The following is a 16,319-nucleotide window of genomic DNA, read 5'->3' on the forward strand; positions in this document are numbered from 1 at the left end:
TCTACACGACCACTGTGCAAACAGACCTACAAACATACTAATCTCTCTGGATTCGTCGAGGATCTAAACGACCACTACGCAAACAGACCTACAAACATACTAATCTCTCTGGATTCCTCGAGGATCTACACGACCATTATGCACACAGACCTACAAACATACTAATCTCTCTGGATTCCTCGAGGATCTACATGACCACTACGCAAACAGACCTATAAACACACTAATCTCTCTGGATTCCTCGAGGATCTACATGACCATTATGCACACAGGCCTACGAACACACCATCCTTCTCCATGCTGCATTTGGTGCCAGGGTCTATGTCAGATCATTGTCTCCGCACTTGGATCTTTTGTCTCATCCTTCCTGACACAACTTAAAAAAAAGGTGAGTGTTTTTGAACAAATTTTGAACTAATCGTACTCATTCCCTTCCACTGTTTTCATGGTGGAGTCTGTTTTTGAACGAATCAGTAGGGATAGGTGATACTAAATTATCGATACTTCAGATACTGATGTGGTATCAAGAATATTTATCCTCACATAAAAATATTCATTCTGAAGTTTTTTTTTAAACTAGTGATCTTATTATTTAGATTACATGAATATTAATGCATCTCATAAGCTTCGAAGTGGAAAATAAATATTATATTAGCAGTGGCGTAGCTAGGGGGTGGCCGTGGCCACCATGGACAGAAGCCTGGCCACCCCACTCGCAGTTTTAGTCATTGTTATGGTCATTTAGTTCTTTAGAGGTGAAATCATCTCTGTACAAACTTAACATGTGCACACACCAAGGTAGCTGCACCTCTCCATCTGGGGTGTCATTGTCTCCACTCATTTAATTTTTTGGGCAGTAACCAAGGTTTTGATAAAATTAATCATGGTTTTGCTACAGCTTGGCAGAGCTTCTTAACTCCGATTCCATGATGTTTTTGTACTGTTTCAAATCCATGTTGTTCTAAAGTAAGGACCATCATATCTTTGTTTAAGAACTCCATGACAAATATTTTCTTACAAGTTAATATCATATGCAATTAGGTATGGGCTGTCTGGTCACATCTTCACAGCATCAGTAAATAAACTCAAATTTTTTGGGAACAAGTGTAACTCCTTGAATAGAGGGAATATTCTTTCAAACAAGCATGTAATATGTTAAAGAAATATACACTCCTAATCCTAATAAAGTAACCAATGTGGTATTTCTGCTGTTGTAGCCCATCTGCCTCAAGTTTCGACATGTTGTGCATTCTGAGATGCTATTCTGCTCACTACAATTGAACAGAGTGGTTACCGTAGCCTTTGCCAGTTCGAACCAGTCTGGCCATTCTCTGTTGACCTCTATCAATAACAAAGCACTTCCGTCCACAGAACTGCTGCTCACTGGATGTTTTTTGTTTTTGCCACCATTCTGTGTAAACTCTAGATTGTTGTGCATGAAAATCCCAGGAGATCAGCAGTTAAAGAAATACCCAACCAGCCCGTCTGGCACCAAAATTCATGCCACGGTCAAAATCACTGAGATCAAATTTTTTTCCCATTCTGATGGTTGATGTGAATATTAACTTAAGCTCCTGACCCGCATCTGCTTGATTTTATGCATTGCACTGCTGCCACATGATTGGCCGATTAGATAATCGCATGGATAATTAGGTGTGAAGGCATTTCTAAAAAAGTTCTTATTGTGTGTGCTTGAAACCCAATATAACAGGAGATTCTAAGAGGACATTAAAGAATAAGAACATTAAAGTGCCTCTTCTTGAGAACATACCTGCTCAACACGACAAATTTGAGCTGTTATAGTCTTACTGAATAGGTAGTGAATTGGTAGTTTGCCAAGTGCTACATTCTTCTGAACATCCAAGATCAGTTTCCTTATATCACAAGTGATTACACTCAAATCAAACCTACTACAGGTGAAACGCGAAAAATTAGAATATCGTGCAAAAGTTCATTAATTTCAGTAATTCAACTTAAAAGGTGAAACTAATATATTATATAGACTCATTACAAGCAAAGTAAGATATTTCAAGCCTTTATTTGATATAATTTTGATGATTATGGCTTACAGCTTATGAAAACCCCAAATTCAGAATCTCAGAAAATTAGAACATTGTGAAAAGGTTCAGTATTGTAGGCTCAAAGTGTCACACTCTAATCAGCTAAACACCTGCAAAGGGTTCCTGAGCCTTTAAATGGTCTCTCAGTCTGGTTCAGTTGAATTCACAATCATGGGGAAGACTGCTGACCTGACAGTTGTGCAGAAAACCATCATTGACACCCTCCACAAGGAGGGAAAGCCTCAAAAGGTAATTGCAAAAGAAGTTGGATGTTCTCAAAGTGCTGTATCAAAGCACATTAATAGAAAGTTAAGCGGAAGGGAAAAGTGTGGAAGAAAAAGGTGCACAAGCAGCAGGGATAACCGTAGCCTGGAGAGGATTGTCAGGAAAAGGCCATTCAAATGTGTGGGGAGCTTCACAAGGAGTGGACTGAGGCTGGAGTTACTGCATCAAGAGCCACCACACACAGACGGGTCCTGGACATGGGCTTCAAATGTCAAACGTCTTACCTGGGCTAAAGAAAAAAGAACTGGTCTGTTGCTCAGTGGTCCAAAGTCCTCTTTTCTGATGAGAGCAAATTTTGCATCTCATTTGGAAACCAAGGTCCCAGAGTCTGGAGGAAGAATGGAGAGGCACACAATCCAAGATGCTTGAAGTCCAGTGTGAAGTTTCCACAGTCTGTGTTGGTTTGGGGAGCCATGTCATCGGCTGGTGTTGGTCCACTGTGCTTTATTAAGTCCAGAGTCAACGCAGCCATCTACCGGGACATTTTAGAGCACTTCATGCTTCCTTCAGCAGACAAGCTTTATGGAGATGCTGACTTCATTTTCCAGCAGGACTTGGCACCTGCCCACACTGCCAAAAGTACCAAAACCTGGTTCAATGACTATGGTATTACTGTGCTTGATTGGCCAGCAAACTCGCATGAACTGAACCCCATAGAGAATCTATGGGGCATTGCCAAGAGAAAGATGAGAGACATGAGACCAAACAATGCAGAAGAGCTGAAGGCCGCTATTGAAGCATCTTGGTCTTCCATAACACCTCAGCAGTGCCACAGGCTGATAGCATCCATGCCACACCGCATTGAGGCAGTAATTAATGCAAAAGGGGCCCAAACCAAGTACTGAGTACATATGCATGTTTATACTTTTCAGAGGGCCGACATTTCTGTATTTTAAAATCCTTTTTTTTATTGATTTCATGTAATATTCTAATTTTCTGAGATTCTGAATTTGGGGTTTTCATAAGCTGTAAGCCATAATCATCGAAATTATATCAAATAAAGGCTTGAAATATCTTACTTTGCTTGTAATGAGTCTATATAATATATTAGTTTCACCTTTTAAGTTGAATTACTGAAATTAATGAACTTTTGCACGATATTCTAATTTTTCGAGTTTCACCTGTATAGCCACCAATATTTCCCATTAATTTCTTACCCTCTTAATTTGTACCACTGGATAATTGTCTACTTAGAAAACACTGTTGCAATGTAGCACCTCCTCCTGGTTAATTTTGGTTCTTGGTATCTTTTAACAGAATATGCACATTTCATGCTTTATAGATTCCAATGATGAAGCTACATTCTCCTCAAAGACTCACACACACATCACTCAATGCTCATTAACCAGATTTATGTATTCTTTGTTCTTTTGTATTATTCAACATTTTATAGGCATGACATTTTATGTTTTACCACTTTCAGAATGTTTAAGTAGAGGGATATCCTAATCTTGATAGAAGTACTGCGGAATGGGGAAAAATACACGACATTGAGCAATAATGTGCATAATTGTATCGTAGAAGTTAGGCAGGGGTAGTACATATAGACATGTAACAGTGAATCCATGAACATTATAACAAAAAGTACAAACACAAACATTTTCTCTATTGATACAGTACAGTGAAACAATAAATACAACATAGGTATTACAATGCACATACATTTCAAACAACTGGTGTAATGGTTACACACCAGTCAAGAGCAGCTGGGCGGCCACTGGTTACTGTTCTCTTTGCATACGTGTTGGTTAATGCAACATAATGAAGTACAGTAAAAAAAGAGATCGTGAGAGTTGCATTTGCTATTGCATGAGGCAGCTCATCTTAAAATTGAAAATAACTTAGTCTTCTTAACACTTACAGTATCTTAATATTTCTGTTACTAAATACATTCAATGAAAACAAAGTGTCCCTTTTAAATAATTATGTTTTAAAATACTTTCTAAGATTTAGCAAACATTTGCTCTCAGAGCAAATAACTAAAAATATTTTAAAATAATTTCAAATTACCTCTCATACTTCCAATGAAGTTCATCATTACAAATAATAGGGGCTGGTTTCCTGGCCACAGGTTACTCATAGTTCACCCAAAAATACTCACCCTCATGCCATCCCAGAAGTGTATGACTTTCTTCTGCCGAACACAATATAAGAAATATTTATAAGAATATTTCAGCTCTGTTGGTCCTTGCAATGCAACTGAATGGTGACCAGATATCTGAAGGTCCAAAAAGCAGATAAAATTATCATAAAAGTAATCCATGAGACTCCAGTGGTTAAATCCATATCTTCAGAAGTGATATGATAGGTGTGGGTTGGAAACATAAATATTAAAGTCCTTTTTTACTCCAAATCTCTACATTCACTTTCAGATGTGAAAGTGGAACTAAACAGGCACCACATGTGAAAGTGGAGAAAAAAAAAAAGGACTTAAATATTTATCTGTTTCTCACCCAAACTTATGATGCTTGTGAAGACATGGATTTAACCACTGAGACTTATGGTTTACTTTTATGCTTTATGTTGAAATGACCAACAGGGCTGAGATATTCTTTTAAAAAGCTTTGTTGGTGTTCAGCAGAAGAAAGTCATATACATCTGGTCTGGCATGAGGGTGAGTAAATGATGATAATTTATATTTTTGGGTGAACAATCCCTTTTTATAAGCTTGATTAAAATGTTTTGGGAGAGATTAGGTTCAAACTGTGGAAGGTCCTAACAGTGGAGTCAATATATCAAGTTAACTCTGGATGGTTGCATATTGATTTCTGCAAGGATAAGCACAATCTCTTTTTTACATCTTTTTTGAATGATTCCATTCGGAATTCTTCCAGTATTCCTTGTTTTAAAAACACAAATGGTTAGAATTTACTTTACACTACTTGCAATACATTTCATTAGACAACGTTTGGATTCTATTTTTTCCAAAGGCACCACTGGTTTTCTGTGGTTAAAATGTATTGGAAAATAACAAGTTTGGATGAAACAGCTAACAATTTTTTTTTTTTTTAGTAAAACATCAGTTTAAGTAAATTGGCATATGCATCTACTATTGCATTTTACTTATGCAATGAGAAAATATACATAATAAATCTGTATTTTGAATCAGTAACCAGTGTCTGAATTCCAAATATCAATAAATACATCTATAATTATTTGTAATTCTTGTTAAAATACTACTAAAACAAAATGCAAACATTTAGTGGAGCTGACCTATATGCTGTAACTATCCTTAACAGGTATGCGCTGGCTGCCAAAAGTTTGGACTAATGCACAATGACTCAACTGATCACAAAGTATAGTCAGGACATTACTGATGTCAAAAAAAATTCCTGACTATTCTTCCATTCCATATAGCACCATCACTATTTGAGAGAAAAAAAATATATATATATATTTTTTTTTATCAAATCTAGACAGGCCTCATTTCCAGCAGCCATCACTCCAACACCTTATCCTTGAGTAATCATGCTAAATTGGTACTAGAAAAACACTTGCCATTATATAAAACACAGCTGAAAGCTATTTGGTTCATTAAATGAAGCTTAACATTGTCTTTGTTTTTGAGTTGCCACAGTGTGCAATAGACTGGCATGTCTTAAGGTCAATATTAGTCAAAAATTGCAAAAATGAAACCGCTTTCTCTAGAACTTGCCAGGCAATCATTGTTTTGAGGATTGAAGGCTATACAATGCTTGAAATTGACAAAAAACTGAAGATTTCATGCAAAAGGTGTACACTACAGTCTTCAAAGACAAAGGACAACTGACTCTAACAAGGACAGAAAGAGATGTGGAAGGTCAGATTTACAACTAAACAAGAGAATAAGTACATCAGAGTCTCTAGTTTGAGAAATGGACACCTCACATGTCCTCAGCTGACAGCTTCATTGAATTCTACCTGCTCAACACCAGTTTCATGTACAACAGTAAAGAGAAGACTCAGGGGTGCAGGACTTATGGGAAGAATTGCAAAGGAAAAGTAACTTTTGAAATAGAAAATGTTAGAGTGGGCAACGAAACAGACAATGGACAACAGATAATTGGAAAAGAGTGTCATGGATCAATGTACAAAATCTGTACATTACTCCAAACTTTTGGCTGCCAGCGTAATGATTCAGTGCTTCAGGGCATATTGAGCAACTTTTTGTGCCATTAACCTTACTGCTTGAATAATTCCTATCTGCATGGTTTTGACTCTTCACAAAGAAACCTTATTTATTTCCTCCATTGACCTTTCCCTGATCCTCCACCTTTTTGATAGCTGCCTGTATTTTGGCTTGGTCACCCAAGAGCTGACGTGGCTTGACGGGTCGAAGATTCTCATCCAGCTCCAGTAAGACTGGTACACCGGTGGGCAATGTTACACTGACAATGTCTTTTTCCGATATAGCTGTTGAGAAAGATTGCAAATGTATGTATTAAGCACATTAAAGTATTTCAAGGAGATGTTTTAATATTTTTAAAACCTACTTTGACTACTACTGCACACTTTCCACTGTACTTGCTGTATTATTGATAATATTGACTATGTTTACATGGACACCAGAAATTCTCTGTTGCTTTGCTTTATTTCCAGATATTCCAGAGCTGTTGCCGTTTTTGTTTTCTTAACTTTCCATCGCAACCTGCAGCAGAATTGTGCTTCTATAGTGCGGTTTCCCTCTTACTTAAAACTCTAGGATTGCCACATTCTATGTGCGTATATACTAGGGCTGAAAGGATTAGTCGAAGTTATCGACAATACAAATTGTCGACACACATTTTCATTGTTGAATAGTTGTTTGATCTAATTTAATGTAACATGAGATCATATGAAACTAATGATGGTGCGGAGAGCAAGAACTCAAACTGCAGTTTGCTCCTGACTGAGGAGAGCAAGAAAACACAGCTAACCATCCAGAAGCAAACTAAACGTTCCAAACAACTTCATCTGATATAGATTGCAAAGTATGAGGGAATTATACAAAAATACAAAATAAGTAAATACAGAAGCACTCTCGTTGTGGAATTAGTGGAGCTGGAGCTGCCGCTCCGCTAAAGCAAGACTTCTGTGACAAGCGTCTTTAAAGGAAGCAAAACCAGTTACATCTTTAATGCAGCTATATTTACTGCGTTATAGCTTTAATAAAGTTCAAATAACAAAGAAGCAGGTCATGTAAATAACTACAAACTACAAACTCCGAAACTGGCATTTCTCTGTGCAGTCAGTGCCTCTTCTAGGAGTTGCAAGAAGTGTCCCGATCTAAGGGGGAGACTGAAACTGTATCCGTCTGATGCACACTCTGTCATGCTCATCACACAAGTGCGCACACTTGCAGCTGCAGCTAGATTATAATGTGATGGCTCGCGACATATTGAATCATAATATATATACCCATCAGCCACAACATTAAAACCACCTGCCTAATATTGTGTAGGTACCACTCGTGTCACCAAAACAGTGCCAACCCGCATTTTAGAATAGCATTCTGAGATGATATTCATCTCACTACATTTGTACAGAGTGGTTAACTGAGTTACTGTAGACTTTGTCAGTTCAAACCAGTCAGGCCATTCTCTGTTGACCTCTCTCTTCAACAAGTAATTTCTGTCCACAGAACTGCCACTCGCTGGATGTTTTTTTATTTTTGTCACCTCTCTGAGTAAATTCTAGAGACTGTTGTGTGTGAAAATACCAGGAGATCAACAGTAATAGAAATACTTAAACCAGCCCACCTGGCACCAATAATAATCCATGCGATTATCTAGTCAGCCAATCGTGTGGCAGCAGTGAAGTGCATAAAATCATGCAGATACAGGTCAGGAGCTTCAGTTAATTTTCACATCAACCATCAGAATGGAGAAAATATGTGAACTCCGTAATTTGGAGCGTGGCATGGCTGTTGGTGCCATCATATCAGTATGCTCTTCTGAGATGCAGGTTGGCGCCGTTTGGTGGCACGAGGGGGACCTACACAATATTAGGCAGATTGTTTTAATGTTGTTGCTGATTGGTGTATGTGTCACTGTGCATTTCTTAGCATGAAGAAAATTGGCAATATGCAGCTTTGCATATCTTGCTTGATAGCAAGCATGTTTAATACATCCTTTTAAGTCAGGGGGACAAGCTAAATAGTCGGTTAAGATCTAATGATTAATTGTTGCTATAATCGCCCGAACAGTCAAATAAACGTTCTAAAGCCGATTATTGTTAGTTGCAGCCCTAGCATATACGCTTGACGGACATTCAATTTATTACTTTGGTGTGTGTATAAATGGGTACAGTTTATAGTGTTTGTGCTTTTCCTACTACATATTTCCACTGTGTTGACATGTTGTTGTTTTCCAACCTATGACGTTTGCTCTTCGGTCTGTTTACGCACATCCACACTCTTCACACACTCACCTGTTAGAACACCACTCAAGCATTTACATGACCAAATAAGCTGCATTCTCTGGGAGAAACCTAGGTGTTTTAAACTGCTTTCTCTTAATCCCTAAAAACAGCATAAGGAAATCGGCATTCTCGTTTGCATGACGTTGCAGAGCACCACTTTCTGCAAAAACCCTGGAATAAACAGTTTTCTTAAGCACAAGTAAATGTGGTAATTTAATAATAAGCTCCTAAACTAATAAAGTATTAAATTATGTTAGTATTAGAATTAAAGCATTCTGAAGAGCAACTTTTTCTTTTTAAAACAAAAATAAGCAAGTTACTGTATGTATTCCAAGTGCTGAAAAGTTTATAGCATAGAGTGCAAATGAAATTCTAACTCAGTTGCCTTTAGAGGGATGTTATAACTTAGTTTGAAGGGGTTTGAGATGTTCTTTCAAAATAAAAATTATTCATTTTTGTTATGAACTAGAACATATGTCCCTGCTGGTATAATTTCAGCTAAACCTACATTAAACTGGGATTAAAACAACTTGACAACAATAAATATCTTTTACCTTCCAAATGTTTAAGCAAGGCCCTGCAGCTGTTGCCATGTGCAGAGATGAGGACAGTTTGGCCACTCTTGATTACTGGTACGATGACATCATTCCAGTAAGGTAGAAGTCTGTCCAACACCTCCTTTAGACTTTCTGATTTGGGCAGTTCCTCTTTCGTAATATCACACGTACGGTATCTGCGATCATTATAGATTTCAGCATAATAGGGATGCGACTCATCAATGGGGGGTGGAGTGAGGTCATAGCTACGCCGCCACAGTTTAACCTGTTCCTCACCATGGATCAATGCCATCTCACCCCGATTAAGGCCAATCAGGGCACCATAATGTCGTTCATTCAACCTCCAGGATTTGGTGACTGGGACCCACTCTTGGCCCATGGCCTCCAAGACCAACCAGGCTGTATGGATGGAACGGGTCAGTATGGAGGTAAAAACTTGGTCAAACTGGTATCCATGTTTTTTCAAGAGCCTACCACACTCTTGGGCTTCCACAATCCCGTTCTCGCTCAGTTTCTGGTCAACCCAGCTGCAGAAGCGGTTCTCCTTGTTCCAGGCCCCTTCGCCATGCCTGAGCAGAAAAAGGTTGTATTTGGACATCCAGAAGATGCAGAATAGAGGCCTGAAAGTATTTCACAAGGCAATGAGATCCAAAATTTAGAAATTTAAGTATATGCAAAAATTTTACATATACATTGTAGTGACATTACATACATTATTACAGGTTTTTTTTTTCCTTTTCTTAATTTACTCATCCTCATGTTGTTCCAATCCTTCCTTATGACTTTTTCAACATAAATATGTACAATACAAACTGCTTTGTCCTTTATCATGCATCTCACGTCACTTTCAAAAGGCACAATGTCAAATTATATCTCTTACAATGAGACACTCATTCTAGTTTGGACCCCAAACTAGAATGAGTCAATTTTATGGGGTCAATTTTAAAGACATGTCTGTTCTGAACTGCTCATCCACTGGCTGAGAGAACTGCATGCCTTATGTAAACAGACATGGAAGATGCGAGATGTCACACCTGTGAAGATCAGCACCTCTGCTCTGGCCTGTTGAAGCACCCAAACAACAAGAAGAGCAACTGAAGGCTCCTAATCGAGTCAGTGCAGTATTATATGTGTGTGTTTTATCTTGGAACGTATTTAAATCGCTTTTTGTATGTTTCTTCGGCTCATATCAGCTTGGATTGCTTGTGAACCAGTCACAATATGATTAAAACTTTGCAAAGGAACTGTTATTTAAATTTATATCCATTAAAACACTATTGGACCAAACTGCAAAACTGTAAGTAACCAGTTTTCGTTCACAAATGTCATGACTCTTTAATAGTTTATGCAGCTGCAGTGCTTGAGTTAACGGTTTAATATATTTAAATGAACTGTGTTGGGTGTGCATTATGTGTATGAACCCTGATATTCAGCTTTGTTTTATTGTGGAATTGGTTCATTTTCTTCCAGTTGAGTTTCAAATATATATGGCTGTGTATTCGAGGGGGCTGCACGATGTTAGCCAATCATAACAGTGGGTGTTTACATTAAAGTTTGAAGGCGCTTAGGCCAAAACCGAGCAATTCAGACAGAGGGCCAGAGACAGGGTGGAAAATGACCATATATTACTATATAATATCTGTTTGGCTGAAGAAGAAAAAAAAAACTTTAAAATATATAGCATAATGCAGGTTGAACTGTCTTAACATGCTATTTGCCCATTGATATCCTCTCTCCTATGATAGAGCCAGGGAGGTTGTCAACTCAGTAAATAGGAGTCTCTGACAGTGCTCCATCGGTATTGCAACGAGAGGGGCGAACGCGCTTGATCTTGTTTACACAAACATCCCAGGTGTGTACCGGGCGGAGCCCCGCCCCCACCTCGGCTACTCAGACCACATCTCTGTTATGCTAATTCCAGCATACAGACCCACTTCAGAAGCAGGAGAAAACCTAGCCAGCAGGAGCAATCTCTGCTCTTCAGGACTGTTTTGAGTGTACTGGCTGGCAAATGTTTAGGGAGGCTGAAACATATGGCGACTCTACCAACTTGGAGGAATACACAGCATCAGTGACCAGCTATGTCAGCAAGTGCATTGATGATGTCACTTTCTCAAAGTCCATCACCACAAGCTCCAACCAGAAGCCGTGGATGACTGCGGAGGTGCGCGAGCTGCTGAGGACCCGAGACTCCATCTTCAGAGCAGGCGACAAGGCAGCCCTAAGAATAGCGAGGGCCAAACTGTCCCGGGTCATCAGAGAGGCCCAGAGAATCCAGTCACTTCCAGGACAGCGGTGACATGCGCCGCGTGTGGCAGGGCATCCAGGCCATCACCAACTACAGAACAACAGTTGCCTGTGACAAAGTTACAGTTGCCTGTGACAAAGATGCCTTCCTTCCAGATGCGCTGAATGACTTCTACGCTCGGTTTGAAGTGCAGAACGACGTGGTGGCGAGGAAGACCACCCCTCCTCCCAACGACCAGGTGCTCTGTCTTACCACGGCTGATATGAGGAAAACTCTATGTAGTCAACCCACGGAAGGCTTCTGGACCAGACATCATTCCTGGCAGAGTGCTCAGAGGGTGTGCAGACCAGCTGGCAGATGTTCTTACAGACATCTTCAACATCTCTCTGAGCAGCGCCATCGTTCCAACGTACTTATAGGCCACCACCATCGTCCCCATGCCAAAGAAATCTTCAGTGTCCTGCCTCAACCACTACCGTCCCGTCGCACTCACACCCATCATCATGAAGTGCTTCGAGAGGCTCGTCATGAGAACCAGCTGCCCCCATCACTAGACCCACTGCAGTTTGCATATCGTCTAAACCGTTCCACAGACGATGCCATCGCCACCACCCTCCATCTGGCCCTCACCCACCTAGATAAAAAGGACTCATACGTTCGAATGCTGTTCATAGACTTCAGCTCAGCATTCAACACAATCATTCCCCAGCACCTGATTGGAAAGCTGAACCTGCTGGGCCTGGACACCTCACTTTGCAACTGGATCCTGGACTTCCTGACTGGGAGACCTCAGTCAGTCCGGATCGGGAACAGCATCTACACCACCACCACCACACTGAGGACTGGGACCCCCCCCAGGGCTGTGTGCTCAGTCCACTGCTGTTCACTCTGCTGACTCACGACTATGCAGCAATGCACAGCTCGAAGCACATCATCAAGTTCGCCGATGATACGACTGTGGTGGGTCTCATCAGCAAGAACGATGAGTCAGCATACAGAGAGGAGGTGCAGTGGCTAACGGACTGGTGTAGAGCCAACAAACTGTCTTTGAATGTTGACAAAACAAAAGAGATGGTTGCTGATTTTAGGAGAGAACAGAGTGACCACCCTCCGCTGAACATCGACGGCTCCTCTGTGGAGATCGTCAAGAACCAAATTCCTTGGTGTTCACCTGGCGGAGAACCTCACCTGGTCCCTCAACACCAGCTCTATTACCAAAAAAGCCCAGCAGCGTCTCTACTTTCTTTGAAGGCTGAGGAAAGCACATCTCCCACCCCCATCCTCACTACATTCTATAGAGGGACTATTGAGAGCATCCTGAGCAGCTGCATCACTACCTGTTTTGGGACTTGCACCGTTTCGGACCGCAAAGCCCTGCAGAGGATAGCTGAGAAGATCATCGGGGTCTCTCTTCCTTCCATCAAAGACATTTACAAAAACACTGCATCCGCAAAGCAACCAGCATTGTGGACAACCCCACACGCCCCTCACACAAACTCTTCACCCTCCTGCCATCTAGCAAGAGGTACCGAAGCAGGGCTCTACAGTGCGAGTATTTCACTTGCATTTGCCCCTAAAAATAGATATGTGCGAACTGGAAAAATTATTTACGAGCACAGTATGCGATTAAAGATTACAAACATAACAACCCCCATTTTTAAGATATTTGTTTAAAATGACAAAACCCACATTCCACAAGCGGAGTTTTCTGTGATGACGCGGTCCAGTCAGAGAAAGGTGAACAATGGAAAAAAAGTAGCAGTATAGGCGACATCGCATTATATTTTAAGCGAAAAAGATGAGGAGAAAGAGGAATTTGGCGAGGGGGATTAGCAACGTTCAACTAACGAAGTCTCTTCACAATGTTTACAGGAGACGGCTAACGTTAGGTATGCAGAGAGGAAAGCTACCGTGACCACAGCTGTCACTTCAACGTCCACTGTAGCCAGTGGAGGGAGAACATATAGATTCAATGCAAATTGGCTCAAAATGTTCCCATGGCTAGAGTTCGAAAACAACGTCATGTTCTGCTAATATCGTAGAGGGCAGAAACAGGTGGGCATCTCGTCCTTCGTGTTAGGAAACCCGTATCTGAAATAGTGATGGGTCGTTTGAGTCGGCTCTTGTAGGTGAACGTTGGGAGCCGGCTCGCATATCAGAATCTATTTATATAAATAATCAAAAGATTTAAAAATAACGAAAAAAACAAATTGAATAATATAGGCCTAAATGCTCAAGCGCACACATTAGTTCTGACTGTCTGCTCAGACTAAAAGCCTCACCTGTTGTTCCTGTCAATCAGACACGCAGTGTCAACCAATGAACCAAAAGATGCGTGAGGGAGGGTGGAGCCAACTTATGCTGTTCAGATTGTATTTGAATGGTTACATTTATATGCACTGTTTATATACATTGAAAAGTTAAACTTTAAATGCACATGTGTAATAACATCCTTCTTTTTTACATTTATTTCAATTTGTGGGATGCTGCAGTTTTGCAAATTATATATTTTTCTTTGATATGGTGCATTATTCTATTATCAATAGGCTACTGCCTCTACCTACATGCATACTACGCAGTTTGCATAGGGCACAACTCCCTAGGGGGGCACCATCTTACCCTAGGATGGCACCAGAAAGTCCACCGGCTGCCCTTACTCACTCGCTATACGTTATTCAAGGACCCGAAAGCAGTTGCAGAACACAGACGATCACTTCGCGCTCATATCACGTGTAGGGCATCAATTTGTTCAGCGGTGGCCCTGTCTATAATGCTGTTCAGATTGTATTCGTTTTGAATGGTTAGATTTATATGCACTTTATTTATATACAATAAGTTATACTTTAAATGCAAATGTTTAATAGTATTATTTTTCTTAACAAATCAATGCATTTTTAAATAAATTGTGGTTAAGGTAGAGTATAATTTCATTTAATAATTTAATTTGAATTGTTTTAACACAAATTATGAAAAGAGCCGGAATGCCCATCGCTAATCTGAAAAGAGATAGTGTAGCGAAACATCTCATGGCGGCATATCCAGTGCTCTGGATGAGACAGGAGAAACCATCAAGCTCGGTGTAAGCAGCCTTGAGGAGGCAAGTGCTGCAGTCTGAGGAGGAGAAGAGGAAGCAGCTGAAAATAAAGATAAACATTGCATACTTCATTGTGAAAGAAGAAGAACCTTTCATCAAATTTGGGCCGCTTATCAGACTCCACCACAAAAATGGAGTTTAGATTAATCACATACGACAATGTGTGGAGATGATCGGTCAAATTGCTGACATAACGAGAGATCGCTGGCTGACCTCTAAGTATGCCAGACGGTCAACTGATATACTTTGATTCTAGTAGGCATGGGTCAATGTGTGATTTGGGTGGTATGTGCTGTTCCACAGATGTGTGTCCCTTAGTACACACACTCATACACGCAGTATAAATACGTATGTAATACATTTTTGTTAATAAACTCTGTATTTCATTTTCACTGTACTCCTAATTTTTTCATTCAGGAGCGCATGTACTCCTTAGGAAAAAAGTTAGCGTAGAGCCCTGCGAAGCATTCGGGCCCTCACGGCCAGACTGTGTAACAGCTTCTTCCCCCATGCCATCAGACTCCTCAATACTCAGAGACTGGTTTGACACACACACAACACGTGTCCTGAGTTGCACTTTAATTATTGTCACTTTATAACTGGCAGCTACCTCAATAACTGCTATGTCCATAGAACACTATCTCATAGTATGTTATGTTTACATTTGGCATTTTTAAAAACTGTCATCTTTCACACTACTGTGTACTGGTCGGCGCTGCACTGTCTCTTACTGTGTCTATTGTTAGTAATTTATTGTACTGTCCCGTACTTTTTGCACACGTTTGCACGTGCACTTTATATAGGTATGCTATTTAGTCTGTGTAGTCTCGTGTGGTTTTAGGTTTGTCCTATGTTGTTTTATGTAGCACCATGGTCCTGGAGGAAAGTTGTCTCGTTTCGCTGTGTACTGTAACTGTATATGGTTGAGACGACAATAAAAACCACTTGACTTGACTATAATATATATGTAAACTATCCCATTACGACAGCTCAGATCAGAATTAATTTTAAATAAAGCTTTGCCGTTTCCTTGAAGAAACAAATAAGGTAAAATCCTATTTGGAGAACAGAAAGGTTAAGGGTCAGCTAAATGTCAGCAAGGTGCTAATTTAGGCGAATCAGTCCGGCCAACTCTGATAAAATGTAGATGTTTTTGCATTCACAAGCTAAAATCTAGAATAATCCAAATACTGAAGAGAAATATAGCTAAACAGAAGGTCTGTGACGAATAATACAGATAAATAATTGTATGAACAGCATTAGACACAACTGGACTTGCTTCCTAGCATGCCACCTCATAAAATCGTTCCGTACTAGCAAATACAATTAATTAAATAATTATGGCTTCTATCCAACAGTCATGCACCTAAGTGATGATTTAAGAAGCTGTATTCTTATACATTTACAATAAACAAGAGCTTACCTTTGGATGAGAAACCGCCCAACCCCGATACAGCAGCACTGCAACAGGAACTGGTGCTGCCATCAACAAACACGTATCGCATGGTTGAGTGACATTTCTGTGAGCCAATCACATATGCAAATCTCCAGAGGTAGGCGTGTTTAAACGTATTGTGGCGCTAATTTGAGGGTGTTGCGCATTGTTTAAATAAATTTGTCCAGGATTAAAAACTTTATTGACTTCATTTTTATGCATGTAGGTCCAGCTGTACTGTTAAATTCCCATAAGCAAACGT

General features: G+C 40.0%; 1 protein-coding gene across 2 annotated transcripts; it reads right to left on the reverse strand.

Annotated features, from left to right (window-relative positions):
- Positions 1-3,695: 3,695 nt before the first annotated feature.
- Positions 3,696-16,119, reverse strand: bpgm (2,3-bisphosphoglycerate mutase). 2 transcript variants are annotated; one of them, XM_052119658.1, is made up of 4 exons: positions 16,046-16,119; positions 9,755-9,900; positions 9,278-9,679; positions 3,696-6,737 (listed from the first exon to the last, which is right to left on the reverse strand). In XM_052119658.1, the coding sequence occupies exons 2-4, from the start codon at positions 9,876-9,878 to the stop codon at positions 6,559-6,561; spliced, it is 705 nt and encodes a 234-aa protein (XP_051975618.1). In that variant the 5' UTR covers positions 9,879-9,900; positions 16,046-16,119; the 3' UTR covers positions 3,696-6,558. The 2 variants fall into 2 exon arrangements, with proteins under 2 accessions (XP_051975618.1, XP_051975617.1); XM_052119657.1 differs by having other exon boundaries at positions 9,278-9,900.
- Between the last annotated feature and the right edge of the window lie 200 nt (positions 16,120-16,319).

The sequence above is a fragment of the Xyrauchen texanus genome, chromosome 46, assembly GCF_025860055.1.
Source record: "Xyrauchen texanus isolate HMW12.3.18 chromosome 46, RBS_HiC_50CHRs, whole genome shotgun sequence".
Lineage (NCBI taxonomy): Eukaryota > Metazoa > Chordata > Actinopteri > Cypriniformes > Catostomidae > Xyrauchen > Xyrauchen texanus.

What these genes read in the sequence shown, in the direction of transcription:
- bpgm (XM_052119657.1), bottom strand. Translation starts at nt 9,878, where the DNA reads ATGTCCAAATACAACCTTTTTCTGCTCAGGCATGGCGAAGGGGCCTGG. An exon ending in CTTGCTTAAACATTTGGAAG is followed by an intron (nt 6,738 to 9,277) that starts GTAAAAGATATT and finishes CTTTCTCAACAG; the next exon opens with CTATATCGGAAAAAGACATT.